Source organism: Leuciscus leuciscus (assembly GCF_965113295.1).
Source record: "Leuciscus leuciscus genome assembly, chromosome: 2".
NCBI lineage: Eukaryota > Metazoa > Chordata > Actinopteri > Cypriniformes > Leuciscidae > Leuciscus > Leuciscus leuciscus.
This window is the reverse complement of record NC_138726.1, coordinates 63,501,688-63,518,489: the sequence shown is the minus strand read 5'-3', so window position 1 is coordinate 63,518,489 and position 16,802 is coordinate 63,501,688. Positions and strand designations below refer to the sequence as shown.

Below are 16,802 nucleotides of genomic sequence, written 5' to 3'. Positions count from 1 at the left end.
AATGCAGAAACGACATCTCCTCAGGAAACAATAGCAATATGAAAATTTTTATTAAACTCAATAAGATAAAATTCACAAATACCCAACAAATCATTAAATTATAATTAAAATATGGTTAAAATTAAATTAAACATAAATTGGAAATTAGAATTAACAAAGTGCATTTCCAACTCCGTTACACAACCGAACCCAGGATTGAACTGGTTAGAGGCACCGCCGAGGACCCTGAATCGACATCTTACATCTTTAATCTACAGATAAGGGCAATATTTGAATCCAGTGGATTATATGAATTTATTTATTAAAGGATAGCCTCTATTAAGGAAATGTTTTAGAAGGATCTATAGGTTACAGCGGGATAGAAATACAAAAATGTGTTTAATCTAAATTTAAATGTTGAATAGGAGTCCACACATACACCACATACATTTTGATCAAACCCTATAAAATATAACTTGCTGTTATATTTTATTTACATTTCTTTTTTTAATGATTTATTTACTCCTGCTCCTGATAGCTATTATATCCATCGAGGAATGCTATTGTTTTCTGCCATTTAGATTTTAGTTAGTTCCTTTTTAATGGAAACTATATGTTCTATGTTGAAAGAGAGAGAGAGAAGGGAGGAGAGACAGAAGGGAGGAGAGACAAGGTTGATCATGTGATGCACATTTAAATGGCTCATCCTCCATAAAACCGTATATAACTCTCACAACCTCTCCATCACTAAAGAAAGACAGACGCCTTTAATCCAACATGAAGAAGCTCTTCAAGTGCCTATGGATCTTCCTGGGTAACGTACAACATACATGCATCTGCTATTTTACTAGATTCACGCTAATATTAAGACTGTAATTCAGTAATGTTAACCTTTAATGTTAACCCCAATATTAAACCTTCGTTAAGTAATGTTTTCAACCTATGTTTCTTGTATAGTTTGCACTCATCTCGCTCTCCGCTGTGGATTTACTGCACATTTTCTTTCCAAGCATCTTCATTTTGTCATAGTTTGCATGAAATACGTCTCACAATATATAGATTGTAAATTCACTTCATCACTGGATCTCTGGAATGTTTTTCTTTGTTACTTCGTTATTCTAGTTCTGCTTTACAAAACAAATCTTGAAATCAGTGCTCATTTGTGTATGCAAATGATTTATCAAGAAAGTCGTGATTCACAGGAGCGTCTTCTGGTCCCACTTCAGCTGACAGTATTTTGCATGCTACAGATTATTGTTAATTTGTCAGTAGTTTCCTCCAGTTTGGCCATTAGTTAATACACAGATCAATGTTTTACAATGCCTTTATTATGCAGATTATGTGCGATTTATTAGTGACTATATTAAAATGAATTATTTGGAGAAAAAGTTTTACTTTAATTCACAGCGCTGCAGAACCTGCTTATCTGAACTCATTTAAATCTGTTTTTTTTACTCAGGACTTTTATTGATTCAAGAAATGGTAAATGGAGCAGAAGGTAAGCATCTATTTGCTTTCAAATAGGTTTTTATCTTTATTCTATTCTTTTTTTTAACTGCAAAATGTAACAGTAATATGCCAGATATAATTTTAGTATGCCATTTGGATATAATTTTCAGGGACTTTTTCTTCCCAAACCACATAAAACACCAGTATTATTATATTTTCTGTTTTCACTCTAATTTGAAAGTTTTAGTAATTTTGTTGTTTTTGAAATATTTTTTTTTTATATGTCTATATAGTTTTTAAGTTTTAGTTATTTTATTACTTCCACTATTCAGTTGTTCATTTCTTTTCAAGTAATATTTTTTTTATGGTTTTAGTTTTAGTTAATGATGATAACCCCAGATAAGAATAACGGATAAAAACACTAAGACAATTTATTTCAATGAAATGCTTTTAAAGACCCACTTTCCTAATGTTCAACAAGAAGGAATAAAACTGTCTTTTTACTGGTCTTCTTTCAGAGAACGTTGCATTAGGGCAAACATCCAACCATTCATCCACATATACGACCGGATATGCTGGAAATGCAGTCGATGGTGTACGTGATACCTATTCCCAAACTAACATGCAGACCGACCCGTGGTGGAGAGTGGATCTGATGAAAGTATACAGAGTGAACAGAGTAGCCATCATTAACAAAGTGAGCAGCTATTATACCAGGATAAACGGGGCAGTGATTCGTGTCGGGAACGTTCTGGACATTTACAGCAACCCCATGTGAGTCTTTCTTTGAATGTTTAGACTAATGTTGCTGCAGATGACCAGAAACTGATAACAGATTATCTCACTGTCTGTAGATGTGCTGTAATTTCTACTATTCCATCTGGAGCCACGGCCACTTTCTCATGCGGCGGGATGGAGGGACGTTACGTGATTGTCCATATTCCTGGAGATCAGAAGATTGTTACTTTTTCTGAGGTTGAAGTCTACGGGTATTTAGCAGGTAATTCATTGTTGTAGAACACTTTTCAATATATCATACCATACAAAACTGAAAGTTGTCACACTTTATTAAAGCTGCAGTCCGTAACTTTTTTGTGTTTAAAAAAAAAAAAAAAAAAAAAAAATTAACATAACCAGCCATTGTTCAAAACTATCTGCTTGCCTTAGCTCGATTCAAATTGGTTAGCTTGTAATAATGATTTTAATTCCAGTGGTACTGGTGGATTTCCGCGGGAAATTTGAGCATGTCTTTGCGTCATTACGTCACATCTGTCCACATAAAGAAGGAGTCCATGGCTAGTAGGCTATATTGCGTGTGAGGATGTTCGAGGTGTAGATTTATAGCCTTTTCTCACAGCACTTGAAATAATTAAACTTATGGCGGATCCAGAACGTTTCAAACGACAATCACCAGTGACAACGGGAGATTCGCCAGTTGTAAAACCCAAAAGACTTCGGACTTGGGAGTGGCTAGAGAAAAAAAGAGACTGTAAACGGGCCCATGCGAAAACAAGGATAAACATCGGCAGGGCTTTTGAAAGATGGCGTGAACTCCGTGTTTTAAAGGAGTTCAAAACGGACGCAGAGACGGCTTTTTTTTTGCTAGACAGGTAAGACAGTTCAATAGTTCAATTACGTAACAGTAGCGCACTTGTTCGCTTAATTTACACAGTTACGGTTTCCTTTGTTGTGCCTTTCTCATTTTGCTATTATGGTAACTATGAATTATTTTGTGCTAGCTATGAGAGGGAGCAATTCACCTCTACTCCAAGAAAATCAAACCCGCCTCCTCCGTTGTCAAGTATTGGATCTGAATCAGATCAGGGATTCCGTTCATACACCGTTTATTTCATAGCACTATGGTTGTTGTTTGTTTGTACAAAATAACTGCTCTTCTATGATTTGCACGGTTTGAAATGATATAAGCGATCGTTAGATTTAATCAGCGCGATTTACTGCAATGCTTTTTTTTCCCCTTAGTTGATCAGAACAAAAGTGGATGTTACTTGTTCAGACGTAATTTTCCATTGAAAATTCTAATATTGGTCATACTTCCAAAAAGTATAATCTGTGATTCTGAATGCCCGTATCCACACCGGCGCGGTGATTGACCGCCGCACACTCACCTCAAAACATTGGATTCATCCGCGCTGTTTCATGCCGATGTACAACCCACGTAAAGTTGATAATTCCGCAAATAACTGCAATTGCAGATTTCGAACAGAGATGGCGACAAAGAGGAAAAACTACGGACTGCTGCTTTAATATCCTCCCAAACCAGTATGACGATATTCAAACTCTATTGGCATCTTACAGTCAGATTATTCAGATAAATGCATGTGTCCCTGTTGTGAGGAAGGTCAGTGTTTGTTTAATTCTAACTACAGGAAGTGGGGAAAATGTTAACATAGAAAGTACAAAAAAGTTGGTGCGGAAATGACTCAATTCACCTCAAGTTGTAGTTCATCAATAATCCTGTAGCTCTCAAATCTCATTCACACAAGTGCATGTTCAAACTTTGAGTGTCAAGACGTGTCAGAACTTTATTCTTTTCCCAGGAAATCTGGCAGTAGATGGCGCCGTTACACAGTCGTCAACATCTGGGGACTGGTTTGCTGAAAAGGCCACTGATGGTAATCGTGGTCTCCAGCAGTTGTACACGGGATGCTCCTCAACCCTTAATGAGACTAACCCGTGGTGGAGGCTGGATCTGCGTGATGTTTACCGAGTTCGCAAAGTGGTCGTCACTAACAGACGAGACTGCTGTGCAGAACAAATAAACGGAGCGGAGATTCGCATCGGAAACTCTTTGGAGAACAACGGCAACAACAATCCCATGTGAGACTCTTGAGGTTGAAAGAACATGAGAGAAATGCAAAGATTCACTATCTCCTTCATCTGTTTCTCTCTCTGTCTGTAGATGTGTTGTTATTCCTGCTATTCCAGCTGGCGAGTCCTACAGCTACCCATTTGGTGGGATCAATGGACGTTATGTGAATCTGATCATTGCTGGAGACATGAAGACACTCACTCTCTGTGAGGTGGAGGTTTATGGAGAAGGTAAAACATCATCATATTTTTTGTCCGCAAGACACAGTGAGGAGTTTTAATGAACACAAAGTCAACTTATTCATATATTTACATGTATGAATGTATCTTTGTTTAGGTCCCGCTTTAAAAAGATCATTTGTAAAAATGCAGTTGAACTCCAACAATGATTTGACTGACCCTTCAATGAGAGAAAATGTTCTGAAACAGGTGAGAGAAAGAAACAAATTCAGCCTTAAAGAGCTACTGGCATTTTACAGTATGAGGTTTTACATTTTACATTTTACAGGTTGAATGGTATTAACCCTCTGGGGTCTGAGCTGTTTTCTGGGCCCTGGAGGTGTTCTGACATGCTCTGACATTTGTGCTTATTTCTGTTACTTGTGACATTGTCATGGCTAAAGTCTTATTACACTGTATTTAGCACAAATTCTGCTACAATAATATATCAGCAGCATGTATGTAAAAGTTTGTAGTTTTGAGATAATGACATTTATGCGTGGTTTGTAAAAAAATAAATAAAATTGTCACTGAAATAAGGCCATGAAACCCATACTGATTATTTCTTCACAAGACTTTTGAAAATTGTATCACATAGCCTAGAATATTTGCTCCAAAACTATGTGAAAATCACCCTGACTGCTCATTCAGATAAGACAATATATTGATTTAAAATTTCTAAGACGTGTTTTGTGTGAGAAAGCTTCATGCGAAGAGGCGTGATCACATCATTAATATGTATGTATTTCACACCTGAGAAAGACAAAGACCCTCCCCTAACGGCCCTATTAGGAGTTATCAGGCCCTATCATTCTGAGCAACCTTGCACAAAGAATGAGGAGATTTAAAAAAGAATGGCTTTTAGATTGTTTGGATTTATTTACAACACAACATAATCCAAAGATACACAACAAATGACAAAAAAGCACATTATTGAAAACAATGATCCAAAGACAGAGACCTTTGTGCCATTCCTAAAAACATTGTACATACCTTTCATTTCCAAGGTGTTTGATTTTCACTTTACCATGTTCATGTACAGAGACTCATGTGAATGTTGAAGTCAGCAGGACTCAGTGGCATCTGGTCCCTGAAAGAAAAGAAAAAAAGTGAACATACTGGTATCAAGAGAAACTAGGCCTGCACGATTTTGGGAATACATTTTTGATTTTTCTGGTTAAAATTGCTTTTTAAAATTCCCAGAATACACACACACACACACAAATGTTTCCAACAATATATAATATAATGAACACCAGGTTTGTTGTGCCTTGTAGGCATAGGCTATGCGCAGTGCTGCATAAAATAATAATAACAATAACCTATAGCAGCCTATAAATCTTCCAAAAGATTTCAGTAACAACTACGCTAGAGAAAAATATATTGATTATCATATGTTACTTCAAATGTTTCCATTCGTTATGATGATATGAAATGAGATAATAGTAAAAACATAAAGCCTTTGTTTGGTGCGTTTTGCTTTTCAAACGCGATCACGCTCCAAAATATGTTACATTCAAACGCACAGCATGCTCCAAAATATTAAACATTATGGTTACCATATTATACATATCTACATTTGAGCAGATATCCACAAACAGTATTTAACAGTAAACACGGGTCTAAATATTATAATATTCTCCATATATCTAGCAACAGTTCAACTGCAATGTGAAGTTTATGCAACAATACCATAAACTAATAAGTAAGAATTTCTCACCTTACATCTTTCTTGTCTTCAAATCGCATTCTTCTTCTTCTGAGGTAAATCCAATGTAAGCTCACGGCACGTCTTTCAAACTCGACGAAAAGCAGAGACTTGTGAAGTGTTTTGGTGTTTTGTGTTTGAGGTAACGAGGGCGTTCGCGTTCCATGTGGAGATTTGCATGTGAATCTCTTTTGCGCGAGTGGGCGTGGTCAAATTTAAAATAATTAGCAAGCGTTTGAGATACTGGACATCCTGTTGGTTTTATACAAATTACTTAAACAGAGAATATTTGTTTTCAGTTTGAATCCGATCATTTAAAAGTACACACTTAAATGTTTATAAAGGTATATGGCTCATAAATGTGTGACAAGTATTCGCTGAGTTTTGTTTCAGTTTATAGACGTGCTCAAGAAAAAAAAGTTCACTGCGACGGAGAGGCAGAAAGCACACCCTGTTTATTTTCTTTATTTTTCAAAAGCACAATGTTTTGATTTGATTGTAAGTGGACACATACAAAAGTAGAAATATCACAGATTCTTTTTTTACATTTCTTTTTTCTGTATGACCATAAATGACGGAGTAATTTAAGTTTATTGTGCTACAATGTGAAGAAAATCCAGCAAAACGCGGGGGTGTGCGTTTGCCGACCCCAGAGGGTTAAAGTGATGTGATAAAGTTTGTTTGAGGCATTTCTTTGAGATTTGAGCATATATCATCATATTCTGAGCCCAAACTTCAAAAAGTTACGACCAGTCTTGAAGAAAAAATGGATGACTAACTTGTAAGATTCATCTAAGCGGTTTATGCAACTGGCCACTGTTCTAATCATTTTTGTATGAATGTTATTTTCAGTTGGGATCTGCTCTTGCTGATAGAGGATTCACAAATGTGACACTGCGATGGTCTCAAACTCCTAAACGGGTGATCCAGGAGGAGAACAATGATAAACGTGAGTCTTATAATGACTTATAAAATAATCTGCACAAATAGGAATGATTATTAAATTGGTAAGGGATATAATAAGCAAATGTTTTATTTACAGGTCGTTGTGGTAAAGAAAATTAACACTCTGGAAATCAACACTTTCTTCAATTCACTAAATTCAGATTCATTAAAGACAATGAATCTGATTCTAAATACACTGGCGGAAATTTCTTCATAATTATGTGTTTACAATATAAAGACTCTTAAAGGACTTCTGCTTGCTTCCCTGTAACTGTTATTCACATACCTAAGAACTATAAAACACCTTGGGCCCTATTTTAACGATCTGAAACGCAAGTGTCAAGCGCAAAGCGCAAGTAACTTTGTGGGCGGGTCTCGGCGCTGTTGCTATTTTCCCGGCGGGATAAATTACTCTTGCGCCCGGCGCAAATCTAAAATGGGTTGGTCTGAAGTAGCTTCATTATTCATAGGTGTGGTTTGGGCGTAACGTGAAATAAACCAATCAGAGCGTCATCTCACATTCCCTTTAAGAGCAGACTCGCTTTTTCCATAGCGCATTGCTATTGTAACGGCGGATTTGCCAGACGCGCGCCAGGAGCGGTTCACAGCCAAGGAGAGCAACGCTCTCGTCACGGCCGTAAAAGAGAGAAGTTACATTGAAATGGAGAAACCCACCCAAATTAACTTCGGTTAAACAGGCGTATGATAATTTGGGTAATGTGTAAAGCTAGATGTATGCTTTTATAATAAATTGTCTGTCTATCTATCTATCTATCTATCTATCTATCTATCTATCTATCTATCGTAATAATGTATGATTTGCAAAAATGAAAACTGCTGCTTCTGTGTAGATGAGAGAATCAAAGTGTATGCGCGTTGTGCACACGCTACATTGATTATGGCCAAGCATGCGCCCTTAAAATAGCATATGAATAACATGCGCAACGCGCCACTGACTTTAAACAATTTTTTCCTGGTTAGTGGCGCAATTGTTTTCTAAACCATCAAAATAGCATGAAGGAACGTTTGCGCCGGAACACGCCTCCTTTTTTGCGCTGAACCGCCCAGGGAGCGCAAGTTCATTCCCTAGTTTAGCGACGTGCTTCTGTGGAGGGAAAAGCGCGCTTTGCACGGGTGCAAAATAGGAATGATACATGCGTCGGTGTACAAAGTCAATTGCGCTGGGTGCAAAATAGGGCCCCTTGTGTAATTGTTTATTGTCAACAAACAGAGATAGTAATAAATGTAATAAAAATAAGTAAATAAATGTCAAATTTACATTCACACAACCCACAAGAATAATTTAAATGAATGACAGTTTTCAGTGTATTCACTTTTACTATTTTTATTGTAATATCTATATATTGTACATTGAGTACATTCCTTGCCATTTTATGTTGTTGGAGCTGTAAGGAGGTGAACAGGATCTCACGTGAATGGACAGAGAACAGCGCATGCGTGGCGAATGAGCCGCTGTTTATTCGTGATGCGGTGTTTGAATTTTATACCTGATGGAGACTTGAGATGCTGCCGCTGGTTACACACACTTTGAGTATAGGCTTCAAACCTCTCGTGTGATTCGCTGTTCAATCAGGTTTGTTGTCTTATAACATGTTCCTCAGAACATGTTGAACATGTTGAAAACTTAGGCGGGAGAGGACGCTGGCGTTGTCTGTTCGCCGCTTCTCCGTCCGAAAAAAATCCTTGTGGCAACAATTGTTGCTATTAACCAGGCTATACAGTATGTTTATCGACCAGCACTACTACGTCCAGTAAATATAACGAGTGCAAACTTCATGGATGTGTTCGTACGGATTTCGCCGATTCCAGCTGTTGTCAACTTACCAGTCTGCCTTCGCCCGGAGCTTTTTCTGTGTCTGTGTATTGCTTCTTACCATCGAGAGGTTCCTGATCAGGCTGTTGCTGAGGTCTGCGGGATTCTGTTGAGTCTGGCGGCTCTCCTCTGCTCAGCACGGGCGCTGTGGCCGGACACCAGGCCGTTTTCCGCGAGTGGCATGATGTTCAAGTATTCCGTCACCCAACTGAGGAGTTTCAATAACTGTAACGTTCCATCATGCATACCAGTTATTAAACAACTTGGATTGCTTTGCCGGCCGCGCTACACTCACAGGAGCTGCGGCAGAAAGTTTGTTTTCTCCCGGTCTGATCACGGCATTCCATCCCTCTGGTCTGGCGCACGCCCTGTCGCATTTCCAACACGTCATCAGGGCTCTACTCTTTCCAGAATAAGTAACGCTGGAGTCTCCACGGCAACGCTGAGTACGGATCGGGAGGGAAAACGTGGAGTGGATTTCAGTCTACTCCGGCCAATACAGAGACACACTGCTCCATCTACCATCACGATTGAACTGTTTAATGCACAATCCATTACAAATAAATCCTGCCTTATACAGGAACATATTCTGGATAAATGTCTGGATTTGGTGTGCCTTACAGAAACTTGGCACAAACCAGATGTGTTCTCTGTTTTAAATGAGACCTGTCCTCCTGGTTACTGCTACCTACAGAAAGCCCGCAATTTTGGGCACGGCGGCGGTTTGGCTGTCATCCACCGAAGTAATCTGGGCCTGTCCCCCATCACCATGCCCGAGCCATCTAATTTTGAATACCTCGCTTTTAAGTGTAAGCCTCCTTTCTCCACAATAATATTTCTCATTTATCGGCCACCCAGACCGAACCCGTCTTTCATCCCAGAAATGTCTAACCTTCTGACAATACTCTGTACTATGTCTGCCAACATCATAGTTCTTGGAGATATGAATATCCATGTCAACTCCCCCACCTGTCGATTTGCAGCAGAATTTCTGCAATTACTGGACTGTTTTAATCTAACTCAACTTGTCGATGTCCCCACTCACACTAGGGGACACACACTCGATCTGGTTATTACAAACTCTGAACATCTCAGCAATCTCCGGGTTTATGATCTGGGCATTTCTGACCACAAGGTAATTTCTATGATGATGTCTTCACCGTCCACCGCCATCAAGCCTAAGCGCCAAATCTGCTTTAGAAATCTAAAAAACATCAACTCAGATTCACTGGCATCCGACCTTCAGCATCTTCTCTCTGTTAACTGCTCACCAGTCATGGACCCTGTGGACTACTACAACAACACCCTCAAGAGCCTCCTAGATATCCATGCACCAGTAAAAACTAGAACAGTCACCTTCTCCCGAACAGCCCCCTGGTACACCAGTGAGCTCCGGAAAATGAAGGCATCTGGGCGGGCCATTGAGCGGAGATATAAAGCCACTGGTCTCACTGTCCACCAACAAGCTTTTACAAGTCGCTAATAAAGGCACGGTCGTCATTCTACTCTAATATCATCAAAAACAGTCCTGGAAACTCAAAGCAGCTGTTCTCCACTATTAATCATCTTCTAAAACCACAGACCCCCTCACTCAATGAAAACACAGAAGAACACTGCAATAACTTACTGGACTTTTTCAAAACTAAAATAGATTCGATCCGCTCTTCCATTCATGGATCCTCAACCCAATCTGCCCTATCTGTACACCCACAGCTTGCAATCGCCCACCCCCTGAAATGCTTTCCAGAAATTTTGAATCAGGAGGTCGAGATGATCATCAAAAGGATGAAACCCACAACCTGTGCCCTCGACCCTTTTCCTACTGCTCTTGTCAAAGCAAACTCCGTTATTCTAAGCCCTCTCATTACCACTGCAATAAACCAGTCCATCCTGTCCGGCATTGTTCCATCTGCACTTAAAACCGCCATAATCAGACCACTTCTGAAAAAACCCACTTTTGCTCCTGATATATTATCAAACTATAGGCCAATTTCAAATCTTCCGTTCATTTCAAAAGTCTTGGAAAAAGTTGTTGCAACTCATCTCCAGGACCACCTTAAAAACAACCAACTATTCGAAAAGTTCCAATCTGGTTTTCGCGCAGCTCATAGTACAGAAACAGCGCTCGTCAGAGTCACAAATGACCTACGAATGGCAGCTGATGCTGGCTCACCTTCCCTTCTCATACTGCTTGACCTGTCCTCTGCTTTCGACACTGTGGACCATGGCATTCTACTAGACCGGCTGCATCAAACTACTGGACTTACTGAAATTGCCTTGGACTGGTTCAATTCATATCTGACGGACAGAAAAGAGTACATTTCGCTTGGAAAATCAAGGTCCCGGGAACATACAGTTACCTGCGGAGTACCTCAGGGGTCGGTTCTTGGACCCATTCTCTTTATCACTTATATTCTGCCACTCGGACATGTCATCAGCCGCCATGGAGTGTCTTTTCACTGCTATGCCGATGACACTCAACTGTACATGAAATCTGATCCACAACCAACTGCAGCACCGCCAACATCATCTCCGTTTTCAACTCTCACTGCCTGCCTCGAGGAGATAAAGGTGTGGATGAAACATAATTTCCTCCAACTAAACAGTTCCAAAACTGAAGCAATTCTCATTGGCACCTTGCACCAAATTCAGTCATCCTCACTTTCCGGTATAAGCATTTCTGGCCAAGATATCCCCCTTTCCACAACAGTTACCAATCTCGGTGTGAGATTTGATCCACAACTCACCTTCGAAGTTCATATCAAAAACCTTTGTAAGATCTCCTTTCATCATCTCAGAAATATCGCAAAACTCCGTTCTACACTTACCTTAGCTGATGCTGAGAAATTATTACTGCAACGTTCTCATCGGGATCCCCAACAAGAGTCTGCAAAAGCTGCAATACGTCCAGAACAGCGCTGCTAGGATCCTGATGAGAGTGCGAAAGTATGAACACATCACTCCCATCCTCCACACACTTCACTGGCTTCCCGTGTCTGCTAGGATCGAATATAAGGTTTCACTTCTCACTCACCAATGCATCTATGGAAATGCACCCCCCTACCTGAAAGAACTACTTATCCCTGCTTCGACAGCACGATCTCTCCGATCACAAACCTCAAACCGCCTCTTAATACCCAAAACTAAACTCTGCACAATGGGCGATCGTGTTTTTTGCTCTGCCGCTCCCCGGATTTGGAATGCCCTCCCGGACCATCTGAGGTCATCACAGACCATCGAGACTTTTAAAAAGGGACTAAAGACATTACTTTTTAGCAGATCTTACGAATTTTAAAAATAGCACTTTAGCACTTTGAGATTTTTTTCCTTAAAATGTAAAGTGCTTTTATAAATAAAATTTATTATTATTATTATTATTATTACTCTTGTCAGGGGCTGGAGTCATCACTGGCGTGGTGGCCATCTTGGCTGAAGACACTGGCTTTACGGCCATCTTGGCTGAAGACACTGCCGTTACGGCCATCTTGACTGAAGACACTGGCGTTACGGCCATCTTGGCTGAAGACACTGACGTTACGGCCATCTTGGCTGAAGACACTGGCGTTACGGCCATCTTGGCTGAAGACACTGGCGTTACGGCCATCTTGGCTGAAGACACTGGCGTTACGGCCATCTTGGCTGAAGACACTGGCGTTACGCCATCTTGGCTGAAGACACTGGTGTTACGGCCATGTTGGCTGAAGACTCAGGCGTTACGGCCATGTTGGCTGAAGACTCAGGCGTGGCGACATCTTGGCTGAAGACACGGGCGTTACGGCCATCTTGGCTGAAGACACTGGTGTTAAGGCCATCTTGGCTGAAGACACTGGCGTTACGGCCATCTTGGCTGAAGACACTGGCGTTACGGCCATCTTGGCTGAAGACACTGGTGTTACGGCCATGTTGGCTGAAGACTCAGGCGTTACCGCCATCTTGGCTGAAGACTGAGGCGTGTAACTTTCTGGAGCAGATTCAGGGATTTCATACTCAGGAACGAACTGAGGAGCGAACTCTGGTCTAAAAAGAAGGATGAGCGGTTTTTCGGGAGTGGACCAGCTTAGCAGGAGGGCATATAGAACGTGTTGTTCTAATGTGCAGTTGCTAGTTATCCAGGGCATTTGTGAATACAATGGTTTGTTCAAACCTGCATGAAAAAGTGTCATCAGCTCTGCATCGTCCAGGAAAACTGCCAAAGATAGCTTCAGTAACACCGTAGCCAATTCGGCAAGGGGATGACCATTCTGATAGAGGGTGTATAAGTGGTCCAGGGGACGGAGTGGAATGCTCATAGATGTAGTCGGTATTGGTCCGGTCTTCTGTTATGGAATACAGACTTGGAAACAGGGAAATGTAATAACAGGTTCTTTATTCGGCAGCACAGAGCGTAATGGTGGGAAACAAGCGAGTGATCGGGGAAATGATATGGATGAGAAAGTCTCTGTCTTACAGGTGCAGGAGATCGTGGATGGCTGAAGCAGACGGAGCACACACCTCGCTGGACGCTAATGTGCTTCATTCCTTAACCCTCTGAGGTCTAAGGGCATTTTTTCATTTTTTCTTCGATTTTACACATCTTATTAAATTCACCTTTTAAAAGGCAATTACATAACATAATCCCATGTGTTTTATATCAAAATGTGCAGAGAAAACCCATCTCTCTTACCGATGAGCTCACCACTTGTCCTAGAGCATTGTGTAAAGAGAGAGAGAGGGATAATTTGGCTCTAAAAGGTGAAAAATATAAGTCAGATTTTTGAAATTCTTCAAATCTCTTGTGGAAACATACCATTACTCATGTGGACGAATTATTTTGGTCCTTGATATGGGTTTACCAAAGTCTTAGGGTCACAAAAGTAGTGTAATATATGAATAAAATAGTAGATAATGAATAATAATTGTCTAAAGTGACATTTTGAAAAATAGTTTTTTAGTACAAGTTTTGTCTGTGACTCTACCTTCACCAAATGTTAGAGGGACTGAGATAAAATAGGACTAAAATAACTTCCTACTACATATCAAGCTTTATGGGATGTGTGCAAATGAAAAAGTAGCATTACAACAGGTCTTTCTTTCAAGCAAAACGTTTACTTTGTGAAAAAAACTCTACTAACAAAACTTACATATTTTCATTGTTTCAACTTTTCAAAAAAAAAAGTTCTTCTTGGCTGGCCTGGCTGGTGATGATGGTTGATGCTGGGGGGTACGGGACCTCTTGGCTGGCCGGGCTGGTGATGATGGTTGCTGTGTAGGTGGGGGTGCTGGTTGATGCTGGGGGGTACGAGACCTCTTGGCTGGCCGGGGTGGCGATGATGACTGCGGTGTAGTGACTGTAGGCTGTGGTGACCTGGTGACAGGCACAGGTGAGGCTGCCTGTGTTACAGTGGGCCCTGGTAGCTGTGAATCCTCTATGAAAAAAAACACAAAAACAAATAAGTTAGGACTTGCATTATCAATTTCATTTAAATAAAGTTTACACCTCTCTTGTCTTCATTCCAGATTCCACTCTCTCACACACACACACACACACACACACACACACACACACACACACACACACACACACACACACACACACACACACACACATCAATCTACACCTAACACGAATGTGGAGGATTTGACATATCCTTCAGCTAATATTCTCTTTATCTATTCCAATTTATCACATGTGCTAGCTGTCCTGTCCACCCCAAATCACAGCAAATAACACCTGAATGAGATGTGTGAATACTGTCTCTTCCATTTCAAAACTCTACAGAGATTTACAATTTTATATTCAGTATAAATATAGGCCTACTACACACAAATAAATAAAATTATATGAAAGATCAAGCCACATCTTGTCAATTGCCAAAACATATCGATGCATCACTGCAAGAGATAATGTTATTCAAATTGTGAATTGAGGTGAAGAAATATTACATTAGTTATCAAAAGGAGACCACCAAGAACAGCCTACATGCCTACAACGTTACTATTTGTGAGTGTAACTTACCCCAGTTTTACACAAGAAAATAACTTTTACATAAAGTAAACACTTTGCTTAAGGCGCAAGTTCAGATAAGTTACACAAAGCAGCACAGCGCAGCTTATTTTAGCCAAGATGGTCACAGTTAGTCTAGCACAAAGTGCACCATGCGAACAAGGTTTTTATAAAATAAATATGCTTACCCGTCTTCAACTGGATCTCTTCTGTGATCATAATCCTCATCATCTACATCAGAAGAAAATCCATCAGGCTCGGAAACGTACTCGGTTACTAACGTAACCTCGGTTCTCTCTAGAAGAGGGAACGAGTACTGCGTAAGATATCTTACGCTAGGGGAAAATCCTTTTCCGCGAGATATTGAAGCCAAAAATTATCCTTAATTTTGTAATAATGCAAAACGCGTTGCAGCAGCAATGCAGACATAGGCGAGACAGCTCGCGCGCCTATTGGCTGCTCTGCGGCAACTGCAGCAGCCTATCGAGCGAGGCCTGGCGTGACGTCAGACCCAATCAGGGCACTTCGCGCCCGCTGCGTCACGTCCCGCCGAAATGGGCGTGGTCTAGGCCTATAAATACCGCTCGCAGGCAGCTATTATCTGGTTTTTCATCATCGAAGCAACCAGAGCGTGTGCATGCACGGCAAGATACGCAGTACTCGTTCCCTCTTCTAGAGAGAACCGAGGTTACGTTAGTAACCGAGTACGTTCTCTTACGAGAGGTCTCTCGTACTGCGTAAGATATCTTACGCTAGGGGACCCAATGTAAAACGCCGTGCATGCTGAGATCTGACACCAAAGACCCAAGGGCGAAAGCCCGGGGTACATATAGTGCACAATCACTCAGTGAACTCACAGAGAGTCCGGGAAGAAGGAGGGGTGCAGCCTCACTTTTCCACATAAAGTAGCGTCGATGGGACGCGAATTTCATCATACAGACAGGGCGGGGTACGGCCTGAACTGATGGGGAAAAATGTGGGTCTTACACAGTTTGCCCAGCTTTAAACTGTCGAACATTGAGCTGTGCTCAGCAAACGCATCATTCTGAGCTGAACGCATCAGGTCAGATAATACTGGTAGTTTAGACCGACAGCAGCCTGGCCTGCAGGGCGGGAACCTCTAGGTTATAAAACCTTATAAATGTAGACGGGGAGGCCCAGCCTGCCGCCATACAAATATCTTGCAAGGCAATCCCACTTGACCAGGCCCACGAAGAGGCCATGCCTCTCGTGGAATGCGCTCTGACACCCAAAGGGCACTGCATGCCCTTGGAGGCGTATGCCAGCGCTATAGCATCAACTATCCATCTGGATAGGCTCTGTTTCGACGCGGCTAGTCCCTTAGAACGTCCGCTAAACGAAACAAAGAGCTGTTCCGTCTGTCTGAAAACAGACGAGCGAGACACATAAGCTCGTAATGCCCTGACTGGGCAAAGGAGGCTCGCGTCTCTTTCCTCATCAGGGACCGGTAGGGCTGACAGAGAGATAATCTGCGCCCTAAACGGTGTGTTGAGGGATTTTGGAACATAACCGTGCTTAGGTTTGAGTATAACTTTTGAGTCATTGGGCCCAAACTCCATGCACGCCGCGCTCACAGAGAGCGCGTGCAGATCCCCTATGCGCTTCACTGAAGCGAGAGCCAGCAAAAACACCGTTTTGAAAGACAGGTGTTTCAAATCGATTGACTGTAAAGGCTCAAATGGCGCACCTTTCATGGCTTCCAGAACCGTAGAAAGGTCCCATACGGGGACTGAGGGAGGTCTGGGAGGATTCAGTCTCTTAGCTCCTCTAAGGAAGCGGATGACTAAATCGTTCCTTCCTATTGACTGACCAAGCGTTGTTTCTGAGAACGCTGC

At 41.3% G+C, this 16,802-nt stretch overlaps 1 protein-coding gene and 1 long non-coding RNA gene across 2 annotated transcripts in view; one reads left to right on the top strand and one right to left on the bottom strand.

Annotated features, from left to right (window-relative positions):
- The window catches only part of LOC309492611 (uncharacterized protein), an 81,560-nt gene extending 74,135 nt beyond the window's left edge, over nucleotides 1–7,425 (top strand). The window contains exons 2-9 of the mRNA XM_082161619.1: nucleotides 1,439–1,477; nucleotides 1,947–2,202; nucleotides 2,283–2,428; nucleotides 3,987–4,266; nucleotides 4,349–4,488; nucleotides 4,595–4,686; nucleotides 7,037–7,133; nucleotides 7,227–7,425. Coding sequence (XP_082017745.1) covers nucleotides 1,439–1,477; nucleotides 1,947–2,202; nucleotides 2,283–2,428; nucleotides 3,987–4,266; nucleotides 4,349–4,488; nucleotides 4,595–4,686; nucleotides 7,037–7,133; nucleotides 7,227–7,249 — 1,073 coding nt within the window. The 3' untranslated portion in view covers nucleotides 7,250–7,425. The remainder of the gene's footprint in view (nucleotides 1–1,438; nucleotides 1,478–1,946; nucleotides 2,203–2,282; nucleotides 2,429–3,986; nucleotides 4,267–4,348; nucleotides 4,489–4,594; nucleotides 4,687–7,036; nucleotides 7,134–7,226) is intronic.
- LOC309492637 overlaps nucleotides 1–16,802 on the bottom strand; it is a 246,160-nt gene that overhangs the window by 15,468 nt on the left and 213,890 nt on the right. The gene's annotated exons all lie outside the window — the stretch shown is intronic.